The 15,711-nt window shown below is 56.0% G+C and overlaps 7 protein-coding genes across 7 annotated transcripts; 4 read left to right on the plus strand and 3 right to left on the minus strand.

The window, feature by feature from the left end:
- Positions 1-179: 179 nt before the first annotated feature.
- On the plus strand, positions 180-1,459 carry BO70DRAFT_388002 (pyridoxamine-phosphate oxidase PDX3; the record flags this gene model as incomplete). The annotated part of the gene is made up of 2 exons (XM_025545946.1): positions 180-303; positions 486-1,459. The coding sequence occupies exons 1-2, from the start codon at positions 243-245 to the stop codon at positions 1,457-1,459; spliced, it is 1,035 nt and encodes a 344-aa protein (XP_025398505.1). The 5' UTR covers positions 180-242.
- Positions 1,460-1,836: 377 nt separating this feature from the next.
- On the minus strand, positions 1,837-5,125 carry BO70DRAFT_363047 (chloride channel protein). Its single transcript, XM_025543472.1, has 7 exons — positions 4,364-5,125; positions 4,230-4,297; positions 3,822-4,181; positions 3,697-3,774; positions 3,317-3,642; positions 2,915-3,269; positions 1,837-2,853 (listed from the first exon to the last, which is right to left on the minus strand). Exons 1-7 carry the CDS (start codon positions 4,851-4,853, stop codon positions 1,960-1,962), a joined length of 2,571 nt encoding a protein of 856 aa, XP_025398506.1. The 5' UTR covers positions 4,854-5,125; the 3' UTR covers positions 1,837-1,959.
- Positions 5,072-6,280, plus strand: BO70DRAFT_363049 (histone-fold domain-containing protein). Its single transcript, XM_025543473.1, has 4 exons — positions 5,072-5,478; positions 5,530-5,615; positions 5,688-5,778; positions 5,845-6,280. The coding sequence occupies exons 1-4, from the start codon at positions 5,406-5,408 to the stop codon at positions 6,153-6,155; spliced, it is 561 nt and encodes a 186-aa protein (XP_025398507.1). The 5' UTR covers positions 5,072-5,405; the 3' UTR covers positions 6,156-6,280.
- Positions 6,281-6,525: 245 nt separating this feature from the next.
- Positions 6,526-7,669, plus strand: rip1 (ubiquinol--cytochrome-c reductase catalytic subunit RIP1; the record flags this gene model as incomplete). Its single annotated transcript, XM_025541203.1, has 4 exons — positions 6,526-6,946; positions 7,102-7,190; positions 7,279-7,429; positions 7,488-7,669. The coding sequence occupies exons 1-4, from the start codon at positions 6,661-6,663 to the stop codon at positions 7,667-7,669; spliced, it is 708 nt and encodes a 235-aa protein (XP_025398508.1). The 5' UTR covers positions 6,526-6,660.
- A 1,068-nt stretch (positions 7,670-8,737) lies between these two features.
- she9 (putative mitochondrion biogenesis protein (She9)) lies at positions 8,738-11,580 on the minus strand (the record flags this gene model as incomplete). The annotated part of the gene is made up of 4 exons (XM_025546701.1): positions 8,738-9,699; positions 9,792-10,608; positions 11,074-11,459; positions 11,523-11,580. 4 exons carry the CDS (start codon positions 11,578-11,580, stop codon positions 8,738-8,740), a joined length of 2,223 nt encoding a protein of 740 aa, XP_025398509.1.
- Positions 11,581-11,929: 349 nt separating this feature from the next.
- Positions 11,930-13,361, minus strand: BO70DRAFT_338517 (uncharacterized protein; the record flags this gene model as incomplete). Its single annotated transcript, XM_025541204.1, has 3 exons — positions 11,930-12,351; positions 12,403-13,017; positions 13,065-13,361. 3 exons carry the CDS (start codon positions 13,359-13,361, stop codon positions 11,935-11,937), a joined length of 1,329 nt encoding a protein of 442 aa, XP_025398510.1. The 3' UTR covers positions 11,930-11,934.
- A 463-nt stretch (positions 13,362-13,824) lies between these two features.
- On the plus strand, positions 13,825-15,486 carry BO70DRAFT_293575 (putative MFS drug efflux transporter; the record flags this gene model as incomplete). The annotated part of the gene is made up of 1 exon (XM_025539446.1): positions 13,825-15,486. One exon carries the CDS (start codon positions 13,825-13,827, stop codon positions 15,484-15,486), a length of 1,662 nt encoding a protein of 553 aa, XP_025398511.1.
- Between the last annotated feature and the right edge of the window lie 225 nt (positions 15,487-15,711).

Below are 15,711 nucleotides of genomic sequence, written 5' to 3' on the forward strand. Positions count from 1 at the left end.
CCTGCCAAGGCAGCCCCGCCCTCCGCATCGCCGCCGGAACCGCTCGTCGTACGATCGATCCAACTTCCTCCTCCTTCTTCTTTCTCCTCCTCCTCACTGCATTGGCACCACTGGCTCAGTCGATGCCTCCTCGACTGCCTCACCCTCTCTTTCTATCCGTCCATCCTTCGACCCGTCTCTCCCATCCCATCCCCTCGACCTTCAACCATCGCCACTTCCACCGCCACCCCTCCTCCTCCACCATGGCCCCCCGCAATCTGACCGACGGGGATACCACCCCCAAACACCCCAAGAAGCTGATCTGTACGCCCTCCCTTCCCTTCCAACCCACCTCCAGAGTCCACTCCCAGCCCCAGAAGCCATCCAACTAACCAACCAACCCAGTCGCCCCAGGCGACATCTCCGCCGCCCCGGACCCGAGCACCCTGACCCTCGACCCCTCCCCCTCCCCACCCCGCCAACCTCAACCTCCACCCCAACACAAGACGCACTCCTCCGATCCAATACATCCACCCCGGACTCGACCACCGAAAAAGAAATCGTCTCCCACCCCTCCCGCGCCCACCAATTCATCAGCAACCCGCCCCTCACCATCTCGCAAATGCACCCCACCAACCCGCTACACCAGTTCCACGCCTGGTTCCGCGACCCCCGTCTACTGCCGTCCTCCGCACCGGAGACCTGCACGCTGGCAACAGCAAGCCTGCCCTCCGGCCGTGTCAGCGCGCGCGTCGTGTACCTGAAAGAGCTCGACGAGAGGGGCTGGACGGTCTACAGCAACTGGGGAAGCCGGGAGGGGAAAGGGGGACAGGTTTTCGGATACGGCGACACAGGTGCCGAGAACGGGGATGGTGGGATCCAAGCCATGCCGGAGCCCTACGGCCTTGATCCCGATGGCGGTATCCCAGTCGGAGACGAACCCCTACAAGACACAATCAGCCAATCCCAAGGCAACAAATGGGCAGCGCTAACATTCCTCTGGCCGACGCTGGAACGACAAGTCCGCATCGAGGGGCTCGTCGAACCCCTCAGCCGCTCCGAAAGCTCCCTGTACTGGCAAACCCGCGAACGCGGCAGCCAGATCGGCGCGTGGGCCAGCTGGCAAAGCAAAGTGCTCTGGTCGCTGGAGCCCGAGACGCTGATCGATCGGCGCCGCAAGAGCCTCGATCCCACCTCTTGTCCGGTTGTACCCCGGGATGTGGACGAGACGGATATCGAGGATGGGAGGGCCCTCCTGGAGCAGAGGGTCAAGGAGCTGGAGGTGAGGTTCAAAGATGTGGAGAATATCCCCCTCCCGCCGTTTTGGGGCGGCGTGAGACTGGTGCCGGAGTCGGTGGAGTTTTGGCAGGGCAGGAAGAGTAGGTTGCATGATCGGTTTAGGTATGTTAGGGTTAGTGGGGGTGGTAAAGAGGAGGAGGAGGAGGGGTATAGATGGAGGGTGCAGAGGCTTTCGCCATAAGGGTAAGGATTGTAGTATAAGGGGGGGGAGGGTGTAGATGGTGAGGTTGTAGATTGTTCTATTATTATTGTTAAGTGTTGATAAAAGGGTCATGAGAAATATGAGAATACAGGAAATGAATGTGAGTATTGTTATAGATGGTATTGCAGTGGTTATTGCAGTGAACCTATAGATGTTGGTTGGTTGTATATGTGGGGTAAGTAGGGTAGACAAAGGCATTATTGTGTCAGGCCAGGAACAGCAAACAAATCAGTACTTACTATACTTACTACTCAACAACAACCCCTGTCCGCTCCCATCATCGCCTACGTAGAAATAGAAATAGTAACAAGTTAACAATAATCCTCGATTCTGTAAAGTGATGATCAAGGAAGACAGTAGGATGAGAGGGTATATACAAGACAGACAAAAGCGTTATGGTAAGTAAGTATGTATGGTGGTATCTATATGAAAGAAGGAAAAAAAAGCGACCTCTACAGCTTGACAACCCCACCCACCCACTACCGTCTATCCTCCATCTCCAACATCGCATCCTCATACTCATCCTCATCGACAATCCTCGTAGGCGGATGGCTCTGCTCCTCGGACGTGGGTCTCACTCGGGGGATTTGGGTATGCTCTCTCTCCCGCCTGGAGAAGAATCCCCCGACGCGCTGCATAAGGCCCCACAGACGATCCTCAAGCGTATCCACACGACTAGTAGTCTGTCCGCCTAGCGAAAGCTGCGGCGGACTAGTCGCGGCGAGCGCCTGCTCCTCGGCCTCGACCTTGAACTGATACTTCAGACAATCCTTAACCGTGACCAAGCCCATCAGTCGGCCGCGGTGCTCGACCAGGATGACGCGGGGACCCATTTTCTTGAAGATCTCCATGACGGTCTCCAGCGCGAGACGCGGGTGCACGGTGAGGGGCGTGTGGTCGGCGTAGCGGCTGAAGTCGACGTAGCTGGTGCCGGAGGTGGTCTGGATGTCGTCGAAGGTCTCGGGGGCGGCGTGGAGATGGGAGGCGCGACGGGCGGCGGAGGCGTCGGCGGCTTCTTTGGTGAAGACGCATTTGGCGGTGGGGGAGAGCAGGCCTTCGGCTTTGGCGCGGTCGATGGCGTAGCGCAGCTCCGTGCGGCCGATGTACCCGACTAGGGTCTTTCGAGTGCGGTCTTCCACGATGGGGAAGCCCTGGAATTTGTTGTCGCTGAGAAGGTGCTCGGCTTCGCGGACGGGGAAGTCGGCGGCGGGTAGGGACACGGGGTCGGAGGTCATGGCCTGGGAGACGGGCACGTTGAAGACGTGGTCTTCTTTGCTGTCGAGGAAGGGGAATCCGTTCGACCAGATCATCCGGTCCGCGATGCCGCCTTTGCCGAAGCAGTCGCTCACGGCTTTGGTGACGCCGACGACGATCTGAGTGGTGTGGTGTGGTGTTAGTGTTGGGTGTGTAGGATGGTAGGGGGTGTGGGCTTACCATTGTCGGGAGGATGTAGTTCAGCGCACCGGTGAGTTCGAACATGATGACCGTCACGGAGATCGTCAAGTGCATGATGCCGCTCAGAGCCGCGCCTGCCCCCAGGAAAGCATACGTGCCTGGGGTGATGCAGGGGATGTCCGGCTCGCACGAGGCAAAGAACGCGGACTTGGGATAGGCCTCGTGCAGAGCCTGGACGAGGATGCCCACGAAACGCCCGAAAGAGGCCCCCACGGCCATCGACGGCACGAAGATACCGGCGGGCACCTTGCAGCCGTACGAGATGATGACCAGGAAGATGCGGAGGATTGTAGCCACGGCCAGTGACATGACCATCGACCACCGGTTTTTCGACCTGCACTTGTTAGTGCTTGGTTTGCAAGGAAGGTTCAGCAAGCTTACTCGCATAGCCCGTTGTAATCATGCCCCCCCTCGCATTCTCGGAAGAGAATCTCCATCATCTCGGTCATGTTGATCTTCAGGAACATGTTCGGGTAGCACAGGACGGCCGTGACGCCCGCGAGAATCACCGACTCCATGATAGCATGCTGCGACAGGTATTTCTTCCGGAAGGCCTGGACCCGAAGGTTCCACTTGATCACCAGCGCTCCATATAACCCCCCAAAGACCCCAAGCATCATAAAGAATATCAATTCGAAGAAATGCCAGTTCCGGTCGTACTGCACCTGGAACATGACCAGCTGTCCGGTCCTGAACGGATTCATTACCTGGATGTAATCAGCAAGAACATCAACAAGAAGTTATTAGCAGGGGCGACCTACCGCCAGGACACCCGTCGCAACCAGAGCACAAAAGTAACTCCGCCAGAGGGTCTTCAGCGGGAAATACGACGCCATTTCCTGCAGCCCGTCAGTATAAACCCCACAGACCAACATGCTGTCCGTACCTCGAGAGAGAAGAGCACGCCGCCAATCGGACTGCCAAAAGCGACCGCCACACCAGCCGCCGCCGTGGCCGTCAAGACCTCCCTCGTCTTCGATGCATTCTGCTTGTATTTGCTGAAGAACCGCGAGATCACATTGCCCGTGCAGACGGCGAAGTGGACGCTGGGCCCCTCTTTGCCCACGGACAAACCGGACGCAATAGCCAACGGCAGCGCAATCGACTTGATGAGCAGCGTCCAGGCGCCCAGGAAGCCCTTCATCACGAATCCCGCAATGATGCACTTGATCTCCGAGATGCCCGAGCCGGCGGCATACGGCGCGAAGGATTTAACCAGGCTCGCTGCGACGGACGCAAATAGTATCTATCGAGTCTCAGACGCCATTCAACAGGCGGGATGGGCGAGCATTACCGCATAGAAAATATATATGAAGTAGTTCACGATCCAGTACGAGGTCCAGGGCCTCCACTCGGGACAACCTGCAGAAAGAAACCATGAGCGTGAGACTTATTCCCCAGTCCATAACACCGAATGGGAAGGCATACCTCCCTCCGACCCCCAGCAGCAAAACTGTTCATTGAGATAGAACGCCGTCGTACAATGCCCCAGCTTCACATCCGACAACCACTCCGTGATGATGTTCAGAACCGCCGAGATCAACCCAATGGCCGCGCCCACCAGTGTAATCACCAGCCAGGCCTGGCCGGCGTCGTAGGACTCGCGCACCTTGCGTCGCCAGCCGAAGGTGCCTTCCTGATCCCAGAACCCGGAGCCGTTTCGTCGCTTGGCCCGGCGGCGGGCCTGCTCGTGCACCGCATCTTGCACCCAATCAATGGTGGTGAAGTCCTCGTAGCGCTTGATCTCGCTGATCTCCTCGGTGATGGCGGCGGGCTGGCCATTCTCGTTCTCGGTCTCATTCTCCGGGGTCGGGCGCCGCTCGTGGGCGGGCGAGACAGATAAGCCGGAGAGCCTCCTCCAATTCCGGCGCTCCGACAGCACGGAGGGCGGGGGCGCCGACGGGGATGGGAGAGGCATTGAGCTCATTCCATGGATTGGCGGGGCGAGAGGAGGAAGAGTAGGGGCATAGTCGAGAAGAAACCGGAGCTGCGAGCTGCTGGGCTACTTCGATCGGAGGTGACGACGATGCGATGCGCGGCCGCCCACGTGAGGACTGAAGACGGCGTTCCGCCCCGAGTCCCAAAACGAGGCTGAATAGCAGACTGCGGACAATAGGATTAGGGGAGTTTGCGAGGGGGTTCGAGAAGTTGCAGGGGTTCTCTGTGAAAGCGGTTGCTGGACAGGTTGGCGGAGGAGGAAGAGAAGAAGGATGGGGAGGATTAACTATTGGGTGGACAGGATTACTTTGATTTCCTCTTACGCCACACGCGGTGGGTTCGATGCCGCACGCGCCGATTCTCCTTCCTGCAACTCCAGCTTCTGCAACTCTCCCCCAAGACAAGACAAGACAAGACTCAAGACTCACGACTCACGACGTGTTTTACGACTTTTCTTCCTCTCCTTGCATCTCTTCCCTCTCACCCACTCACCCGTCAACGCCAAATTCCCCGTGACCCGCGCGACGTCGCGATGCCTCCCAAGGACAAATCCGCGCCGGAAGCATCGTCTTCCCAGGAGATCACCGGCCAGAGCGCCCTCCCCAGTACGTGGGCTGGTTTCGTGAGAGGCGACATCCGCTGACTGACGGTGGCAGTCTCCCGCATCAAAAAGATTATCCAGCTCGACGACGACATCGTACAATGCTCGAGCAACGCTACGTTTGTGATCGCGATGGCTACGGTCCGTGTTCGATGCTAGCAACACCTTGTCTCCCACAACCCAAGCTCATTTTTTTTTCTTTTCGATATCCAGGAACTCTTCATCCAATACCTTACCGAACAAGGGCACAACGTCGTCAAATCAGAACGGAAGCCGCGCAAGCTCATTCAATACAAGGACCTGGGTGAGTGGCTGGACGAGCCGGATCACAGAAATGGAGGTCACCAAACTGACGGATACCTATCTACAGCTACGGCCGTGTCGCGAATCGACAACCTCGAATTCCTCTCCGACGTGATCCCCAAGACCACGACCTATAAACAGTTCAAGGAGAAGCGGGCCAAGGAGGCCACCAGGGACGCCGCCCCGGAGAAGGGCCAGCGCACGTTGAACGGGTCTTTGCCCCCGACCGTTGAAGAGAAGGCGGATACGGAGGATGAGCAGGACGGTCTACAGTCGGAGGTGCCGCGGGGGTCTCGACCGCCGACGGTGACGATGATGGTGGATCGGACGGTGGAAGCGTCTGGGGGGGACCAGGACGTGGAAATGACGGACCAGTAGGTTATAGTATACTAGTGTATCTGCATGGAGGAGTTCTGGGGGTTTTGCTGCATTTATGGTTTACTGGGGTTGGTTGCATTGGATTTGGATATATGTCTGGGGGAGGGTAATGAGATGCAAAATTAAAAATGGGAATGTTGAATGTGAATATAGGATGATAGTAAGGATAGTAAGGATAGTAAGGATAGTAAGGATAGTAAGGATAGTAAGGATAGGAAAGATAGTAAGGATAGTATAGTATGGTAGGCATCATGTGCTGTCTGACTAAGACGGGAGGACGAGCCAATGAGACGCCCCGTGATTCCGATCGCTTGCCGTAGCGAAAGCTTTGGTTCGAGTTTCCCTTCCCGTATGCCGGGCCTCCGAACCTCAGACCTCAACTCCATCTCTTGGGAAAATCCACCGTCTCCCTGCCTTCCTCCGGCTCTCCCTCTCCCCCACCCCCCACACCCACGCCTCTAGCCGTCGTTCTCTCCTGCAATTGACTTCAATTGCCCCTCTCGCCATGTCTCTCTCCTCCGCCTCCAGCTCCCTGCTGCGCGCTTGCGCCCGGCAACAACTGCCCACTTCTCGCGCCGCCGTCGCCTCCTGCCAGCAGCGGAGGGGAGTCGCTGATGCCGCCAAGCCGTCTTTCGAAAGCCCCTTCGCCAGCTCCAAGCAGTACGGCAGCATCCCCGATTTCAGCAAATACGCCTCGAAGAAGAGCCCCCGCTCCAACCAGGTCTTCTCCTACTTCATGGCTGGCTCCCTCGGTCTGGCCTCCGCCGTCGGTGCCAAGGCCACCGTCCAGGGTACGTCTCTCTGGCGATTCCAATGCTGCACAAGAAGGATGGGGAATGTCTAGGAAATCGGGTGGATCAGACAACGAAAACGAACATATGTGGTGGTGGTGGTGATGCTTGACCGCTCGCTCGGACCAAATCGCTGATATGGAATCTCTTGTTAGACTTCTTGGTCAACATGTCCGCCTCCGCCGACGTCCTCGCCCAGGCTAAGGTTGAGATTGGCCTCGGTGCCATCCCTGAGGGCAAGAACGTATGACCCCAATCGCATCGCATCCCCAGCGAGCCCTGAAACTTATCTCGCATCTCGATCGATATCTGACCCGACTCTCCCCGAACAGGTGATCATCAAGTGGCGTGGTAAGCCCGTCTTCATCCGTCACCGCACCCAGGATGAGATCGACGAGGCCCAGAAGACCGAATGGCAGTCTCTCCGTGACCCCCAGGCCGATGAGGACCGTGTGCAGAAGTCCGAGTGGCTTGTCATGCTTGGTACGTGATATAGCCATCTTCCGCATATAACCCTCCCTCTAATCATCTCCCGTCCCAGGTGTCTGCACCCACCTGGGTTGTGTCCCCATCGGTGAATCCGGTGACTATGGCGGCTGGTTCTGCCCCTGCCACGGTTCCCACTACGACATCTCCGGCCGTATAAGAAAGGGTCCCGCTCCCCTCAACCTCGAGGTTCCCCAGTACCAGTTCCCCTCCGAGGACACCCTCGTCATCGGTTAAGCGAAGAAATTCCATTTTGATTTCCTGAGAACCGCGGATTGGGACGATGGCCGTAAAGAGCAGATCAGAGAGAGAGAGAGAGAGAGAGGGAGGGGAGGGAAAGGTTTGTTTTTGATGTGCTGCTTTAGATGAAACCTCTCTCTCTATGTCTATTTTGTCAAGATCTAAAGAGACCCTGTGTTTTTAATAAGGACCCGAAAAATGAGCCTCTTGTTCTATTATTATCATCATCACCTTTCAACACGTTTATTTTTTTTTGCGCTTTTTTTTCTTTTGCTGCTCATAGACACCCTGTACCCATTCAGGTTGGGGCGTTGCTTTCTTCCTTGGTATAGACGGGTTCTCTCTCTCTCTCTCTCTCTCTCTCGGTGTCTCTGGGGAAGCGAGACGAGGCATGTGGAAGTTGTGTATGTATGTGTGTTGTCTGTTTGTATGTCGACTTTGAGTACATGTACCTATCTATCTATTTTTCATAGCTGTTTTGTGCGTTTTCGTATAGTACAGTATAGTCTGCTGTTTCCTTTGTGCTACACACACACACACACATACATACATGTCAGGAAGAAAACCGCCAAGGCACAAGAACTCTCCTCCCCGCCTGGGCCTTCCAGATGTGGTTGGTTTGGTCCACATGGACTGGATTGGATTATTTCACATACAGCCACGAAGTATGGTGTGAAGTAGAACATGTAGGTAGAAACCAGAATCATAGAAAAGAGAAAAGAGAGTGCAGGCTGATATTTATACAGTCAGTCAGTCAGTAAGTAAGTAAGTAAGTAATCTATGAACTTATTTGTGAATGGTAATACCCCATGCTATGCCCAGGGCCTGTACATGTCATGTCACTGTCACTGTCACACAGTATGTCTAAATCTGGAACATCAAAGTAAAGCAAAGCAAAGCAAATCGAACCGAATCAAAAGCGAACCAAAGCAGATGAAATCAAAATCGCCAGCCATGATAATTACAGCACCGTTTGTTTTCTTCTATGTTTATAGTACACCCCCCCCTCCTTTCCTTTTGCATGGATGGGTGGATGGGTGGATGGGTGGATGGGTGGATGGGTGATTACCATTGTCGGACCAGAACAGCCAGCAAACTGATGATGGCTGCGCCGGCGGCCGCGCCTTGGAGGGCCACGGTGGAGAGGTCCCGTTGCGTGATCACGACTTGGCGTTCGCTGAAGAGGTCGTTCATGTACCGACGGCAGGATTCGATGGAGGGGGAGATGTGCGTGAGTTGGGTTTTGTAGGTGTCCAGGATGTGGTCCAGAGTGTTTTTGTTCTCGGTGGGTGTGGTGGTGGTGGTGGTCGGCGTGGGGGAGTCGGCGGTTTCCCGAGTGGTGGTGGCCTCGGGTTCGTCTTGGATGATCACGACTTCTTCGGTGGTCGGCTCGGGGGCGGGATTGGGAATGGGAGAAAGGACGGACGGCTCGGTAGTCTCTGCATTTTCGATTTCCAGAGTCTCGGAGGGAGCAACGGCAGCGGCAGCAGCAGCAGTGGCGGCAGTGGTAGAAGCAGCATGCTGGGCCATGTCATTCCGAAGAGCCAGGATCTGGACCTGACCGAGAGCCTTCTCCTTCTCGATCGCCTCGATGACCTTCTCTTCGAAGCCCTTGACGAGTCTCTTGCGCCGCCACGGCTCCACGGCAATCTGGAAGATCAGGAACAGAAGCACATTGACGCCCATCAGCCCCCAGGTGCCCCAGGTACTCATGCGCCGGATCTTGTCGGACCAGACCTGCTCCTCGTGGTAGCGGGACAGAATGCTCTTGCTCAGCTGCGCGGCGGCCTCTTCGGCCTCGCGCTCCGCCTGGGTCAAGGCCTCCTGGGCTTCCATCTCGCCTACCTCGTTGGTGTGGTCGTTACGGTAGAGGTGGGTGAATCGCTCCAGGTCGACGGGCGACCAGGCATGTTTGCGCTGCAGGAGCTCGTTAACTTCCCGCTGCGATGTCGAGCGTCGGTTGATGGCCGCCGCGTAGGCGTCTTTGGCTGTGCGCACTTGCAGGCGCGCGTTGCGGAGTCGTTCCTCTGTTTGAATGAAGGTGCCGGTTAGTATATTGCGTAGTGCTGGTTATAGAGCTAGAGAGAGGTAGATGCTGTTGCGGTGGGGAGCTCTGTACCTTGGACGTGGATGTCCTTCTTCAGTAACTCAATGCCTGAGTATCCGGTAAAGTCGTTCAATCGCTGGCCTGCCACGAAGACGTTCGACTGGAGATTATCCATCATCGTGCTGAATTGCTTGGAGAATTGGGACCTGCGATTCTCCAGGTATGATGGGAGACCTCCTTCTCCCCATCCTCCTCCTTCCCCTCCGTTCTTTGTTCCTGCTCCTGTCCCTGTCCTTGTCCCTTCTGTATTGACATTTCCTTTTTCTTCAGCCTGCTGGCCTTGACTCTGGCTCTGGCTCTCACCCTGTGTACTCTCCCCTCCCTCCGCAGCGGGGGGAGTCGTCGGCCGACTCCCCGCATCCGTCTCTAAAGTCTGAAGCCCCTCGGGAGGAGGTAGTATGATCGGATCCGTATCCTTCGGCTGCTCAGCAGGCTTCCCCTCCTTCCGGGGATCCGTCTCCGGGGACGAGTAAAGCGACGACTGTGTCCGGAACTGGCATTGTAGGCAGACGGAGAAGCTCCGCGGGAAGGCAGGAGGGTAAAGAGCTTTCGGACCGACGGCGGGCAGAAGCGGCCGTCGCACGGGGCGGGTTGATCGCGAGAGATTGAGGCTGGATCGGAGGGACTGCCTGAGCAGCAATGGCATGGACTGCATGGCCGGTGCGTGCTGAGGCCACAGGTCGTCGACCAGACGCTGGTTTGGGGTGGTTGACCGGGTGGGTTTGTTTGGTCGTCGGCGCGGGAGAGAAGGCGGTCGGCCGGTCGGTCGGTCGTAAGGTGCGGGCGGGATCGCATCGCCGCGGTTCTGCGTGCTTCTGGTGGGGACTTTCTGGCCGTTGTTGAGATGTGGGTGGATTAGGATTTTTTTTTTTGTAGGGAGGGGCTGCTGTTTTTGTTTTGGTTCAGGAGGGAGAAAAGGAGCATTGGTGGTATTATTCTTGGATTTGTTATGCTAGAAATATGTGTCTTTTCTGATGGGTCTTGGTTTATTACGCATAACAGGCTTGGACATAAAGCAGATATAAACCTCCCCCCGAGTCCCAGTTCGCTGGTATAAAAGGCAAGCGCGAGTAGAAACGCGTACATGAGTACATAAATAACAAGGTCATTATCCGTGATTAATTGCAGAAGAAACTGCGCGCTGGTTGTCTTGCGAATAGAATCAACAGCCAGGGAGAGAGAAGAGTACACCGCTGGGTCAGAGTTCAGCAGAAACCTGGTTCCCTGCAGGAAACAGCCAAGTGTGTGTAGTCTGTCATCGCTTCCCCTTTTCTTGGGTCCTTCAATCCTGCACCTTATGGTCCCCCTTCACAGCCTCAGCGTAGGTCGGAGGCGGCCGACTGTCACTCGGATCCTGGCTGCTGCTACCCGCGGCTTGGTCGTTTTGCTGACGGTTCGGCGACGGAGCATGCGCTTGGGGATGTTGCGGGGGCACAGTGCCGTAGTCCCTCTGGGATGGGTGCTGGATGGGCTGGTGAGAGACATAGTAGTACGTTGCGCGACCGTTCTCGGCATCCCCTCCCTGGCCCGGTAGAGGTTCGTAGCTGGGGTCATCGTAATCCGGCTCGGGATACTTGAGGATGAGGTACCAGGCATGCAGGAGGCCGGGGACGTAGCCGAGGCAGCAGAGAGCAAGGTTGATGACGGAGTCGGCCGTGCAGATGCCTACCTTGATCCACACTGTGCCAGTCGGTTAGCGTGTATAGCCCCACACAGACTGAAGAAGTTGTTGCCAATGCTCACCTGCCACTGGGGGGAAGAAAACCGCGAGGATGGCTAGAAAGATGTCTGAACCGCACATTGCTGCAATGGTCGGATGGTCACTAGACTGGGGACTTTTTGACCATGCAAGTGTTTAATACAGTGAGTTATGAGTTAAGGATTAGGAGAGTCTAGATGCTTTGTTGGCAGAAGATCTTGGGGCCTTTGAGTCGGGGTGAAAGAAAAGAGCATAGGACGTGACTTCCAGTGGTGGGATGACGACAGGCAAAGACATGCGATGGATGCCTACTGGGGCTCGATGGGGACTAGTGCGGGAGCCGCCTCCCTATCAGATGACGTCGCGTCCAGATCACCTGATGCGGCGGGGACAGATAACGGTTTCATAACCGTTTTATAACAGAGTACTTTGTTACTTAGATACTGTTGCCATCACTCACAGCAGGAGATGCTGCGGACTTTCCACCGCATCCTTGAACTCTCTCATCCACTCCGCCCCTACAACTCCATCTACCACCCGGTGATCGAAAGACGCAGTCACAACAACCTGCTCATCCCAGCCGACTTGCGTGCCATCGGTGGTTTGTATGGGAACTACAACCTTCCGAGTGGTCCCTACGGCCAAGATGGCCGCCTGAGGGGGGTTGATGATCGAGCTGAACCGTTCAATGGCAGGATTCATTCCCACGTTGGAAATAGTAAATGTTCCACCCTGGAACTCCTCGGGCCTGAGCTTGCGGTCCCGAGCACGCTTGGCAAGTTCTTTGACCCGAATTGAAATGGTTTCCAAGCCGAGTCCCTCGACGGATCGAAGAATGGGCGTCAGGAGTCCGGCAGGAGTGGCCACACCGACCTGTAAATCAGCTGTCAGAGCTGCAGGACGAATGTCTGGGGGCCCACTTACGCTGACATCGACGCTCTGAAAGCGGCGAATAACGTCATCTCTCCAGCTGGAGTTGACGGCGGGCACCTTGGTGCATGCCACGGCGCAAGCTTTAATCAGGAAGTCGTTTATAGTGAGTTTGTATCTGCCGTTGGCGGAAGCATTCAGAACCTGCCGGAGCTTCAACAGCTTCCGGACTGAAACACTCGTCGATATAAGATAGTGCGGGCTTTGTTGGACGGATTGAGTCAGGCGGCTCGCAATCACCTTGCGCATCGACGTTATGGGAGTGTCTATGTATGTCGCAGCCGCATTTGCAGCAGAAGCTGTCACACCTTCGGTTGAAGCCCTACTCACGTCGGCTTCGGTGACCTGGCCTCCCCTTCCAGTGCCTTGAAGCCCGGTGATCTTCACGCCTCGATCGAGTGCGAGTCTAATGGCCGCTGCGCTGGCCTTGGGCATTCTATCCAAGGCTGGCTGTAGCCTCTCATCTGTGCTGATGGTTTCATTGGTAATGGGTATACATTCTGGAATTGATATGGATGCTGTTTCAGATGACGAGGCAGGCGCATCTCCAATGGAAAATGATCCAAACGCTGATACATCCTTTCCTTCATCCACCATGACAGCAATGGGCTATAGTCTCTTAGCAATACACTAGCTTGGGCGGACTCAGCACAAACCGTTCCAACAGGGACATCCCTGTCCCCCGATTCTCTCAAGACTCTCGCTAGCACGCCTTCCTCGTTGGCCTCGAGGTTCATCTGCGCCTTGTCTGTCTCTATTTCCACCAGGATATCCCCAGGTGCCGTCGCATCGCCAGGCTTTTTCTGCCACATTCCAATATTACCCGCAGTCATCGTAGGAGACAGTGCTGGCATTGCGATCACCGTGTGAGGCGGGAGGGATCTGGAGGCATAGCATCGGGTGCAACGCGCGGAAAGGGAACATAAAGGTCTTTTTAAGGCTGTCGCAAGCATCGTAAGGGCTTGTTAAGACAAGGGACAGTATCGGAGTAGAGAGCCACAACTGTGGCATGGTTTCCATCCATCTGGGGGGATGGACTAAGGGCTAGCAAAGGGGACGGACGCTCCCGCTGTCTACGGACGATCCCGCCGCTTACCACCATTGCTTATGCGGGCTATCCCACTCACCCGCCAACTTTGTCTGACTCAGTCAAGGGCTAGAGGGGCTTCGACGACCTAGTCCTGCAGAAGCCTATGGGAGCTCACATGGGACATGCATGTAATCGACAAAGCTGGGGCCCGGTGGGAGCATCCGGGTGGGATCCAGAGTGAGTGGGATGGACGGTGGGAGCGTCCGGCTCTGAAGGCCTTCTTAATAAATTGCTTGTTCGTTGCTTCGGATTCCGTTTGATTGATGGTGACAGCCTTCATCGTGTTGTTTATGCCCCTCCGATCCCCTTGTTGGCGTACAGCAATCATGACTGCCTCTACAGACCCTGATCACTACCAGCCTTCCGCAGAAAAGGGCGATACCACCCCCGTTATTGACGTGGAGCATAAATCAGATACCACACCAGCTGAGAAGGATACACCTCGTGAGATTTCAGGCTGGAAGTGGGCAGTGATTATCGGCGCCATCTACAGCTCCCAATTCCTCTTTGCCCTGGACAACACCATTGTGGCCAACATCCAGCCCACGATCGTGGAAGACTTCGATGCCATTGCCAAATTGTCCTGGATCAGTGTTGCTTTCCTGATCGGAGCCGCTTCGACCAACCTGGTCTGGGGCAAAATCTTCGCACAGTTCAATGCCAAATGGACCTACATCCTCTGCATCTGCATATTCGAGATTGGATCCGCCGTGTGCGGCGCCGCGCCGAACATCAATGCCTTCATCATCGCCCGCGCCATCTGTGGCTTCTCGGGGGCTGGAATGTACGTCGGGCTGATGACCATGATCGCCGTCACCACCACCCTACCAGAGCGCCCGATGTATATCGGCGGCGCAGGATTCACCTGGGGAATCGGCACCGTCCTAGGTCCCATCATCGGCGGAGCCTTCACGGACTCCTCCGCCGGCTGGCGCTGGTCATTCTATATCAACCTCTGCATCGGTGCCGTCTGCGCCCCAGTCTACTTCTTCATGCTCCCTAACAAGGACCCCCGCCCCGGTGTCAGTTTCCTCGACCGTGCCCGCGAGCTCGACTACATCGGAGGCATTCTAACGATCGGAGCCTTCGTATCAGGCGTCATGGCCATCTCCTTCGGCGGCGCAACCTACGCTTGGAACTCAGGGCAGATCATCGGCCTCTTCTGCTGCTCCGGGGTCCTCTTCATCCTTCTGGGCATTCAGCAAGCCCTCCCCATTCTTACAACCGTCCCCCGTCGCCTCTTCCCGGTGGAATTCTTCAAAAGCCGCACCATCCTAATCCTCTTCGCCATGACCGCAGCCGGCGGCGCCTCCATCTTCCTGCCCGTCTACATGACCCCGATCTTCTTCCAATATACCCGCGGCGACTCCGCCCTCGAATCCGGTGTCAAACTCCTCCCATTCATCGCAGTAATGATCGTAGCCGTCATCGGAAACGGCGCCATTCTCTCCTCCCACGGAATGTACATGCCGTGGTACCTAGCCGGGGGGATCCTGGTTCTGATCGGCGGCGCGCTGATGTTTACCGTCGACACCACCACCTCTGTCGCCCATATCTACGGCTACACCATCCTCATCGGCTTCGGGGTGGGGATCTTCTCGCAGGCTTCCTTCTCTGTCGCCCAGGCTGTCGTGGCCCCTCACATGGCTGCCTCTGCCGTCGGGTTTATCTCCTGTGCCCAGATCTCTGGATCCACTATTGCCCTTTCCATCGCTAACTGCCTCTTCCTTAACCAGAGTATTGAGGGGATCCATCAGATCCTACCCGATATTCCTACTTCAGAGATCGAGCAGACTGTTTCAGGAACCGGGTCGGCGCTCTTTGATAGCCTCACTGGGACGGCCCGCGATGAGGTGCTGGAGGCTCTCGTGGAGGCGATCAATAACTCTTACATTTTGGTTATGACCGCAGGGGCACTGGTCACTGTGTTGAGTCTTTTGATGAAGCGGGAGAGGCTGTTCATTTCTGGTGCGGCTGTCGGTGCTTAAATTGCTCGATGGGAATATGGAGACGGCTGTGTCTGGTTTGGCGTAGGCTTCGGTTGGTCACGGTGAATTATGCCATGCGAAGGCCGATGGCATTGAGGAAAGAGAAAGGAGGATAGATGGTATGGTCTAAGATGATGATCAGGTATAATGATAGACTAGAAATGACACTTCTAGACATATCCTCCACATAGAACTCCTCTGCTCGATGTATCCCTTCCCAGATAG

This window comes from Aspergillus heteromorphus (assembly GCF_003184545.1).
Source record: "Aspergillus heteromorphus CBS 117.55 chromosome Unknown BO70scaffold_16, whole genome shotgun sequence".
Classification (NCBI taxonomy): domain Eukaryota; kingdom Fungi; phylum Ascomycota; class Eurotiomycetes; order Eurotiales; family Aspergillaceae; genus Aspergillus; species Aspergillus heteromorphus.

Excerpts from the sequence above, each read along its gene's own strand:
- BO70DRAFT_363049 (XM_025543473.1), top strand. The coding sequence starts at position 5,406 with ATGCCTCCCAAGGACAAATCCGCGCCGGAAGCATCGTCTTCCCAGGAG. Across the intron at positions 5,479-5,529 it reads CGGCCAGAGCGCCCTCCCCA|TCTCCCGCATCAAAAAGATT; the intron begins GTACGTGGGCTG and ends TGACGGTGGCAG. Across the intron at positions 5,616-5,687 it reads TTGTGATCGCGATGGCTACG|GAACTCTTCATCCAATACCT; the intron begins GTCCGTGTTCGA and ends TTCGATATCCAG.
- BO70DRAFT_363047 (XM_025543472.1), bottom strand. The coding sequence starts at position 4,853 with ATGCCTCTCCCATCCCCGTCGGCGCCCCCGCCCTCCGTGCTGTCGGAG. Across the intron at positions 3,643-3,696 it reads TTGCGACGGGTGTCCTGGCG|GTAATGAATCCGTTCAGGAC; the intron begins GTAGGTCGCCCC and ends GATTACATCCAG. Across the intron at positions 2,854-2,914 it reads ACTACATCCTCCCGACAATG|ATCGTCGTCGGCGTCACCAA; the intron begins GTAAGCCCACAC and ends CACACCACTCAG.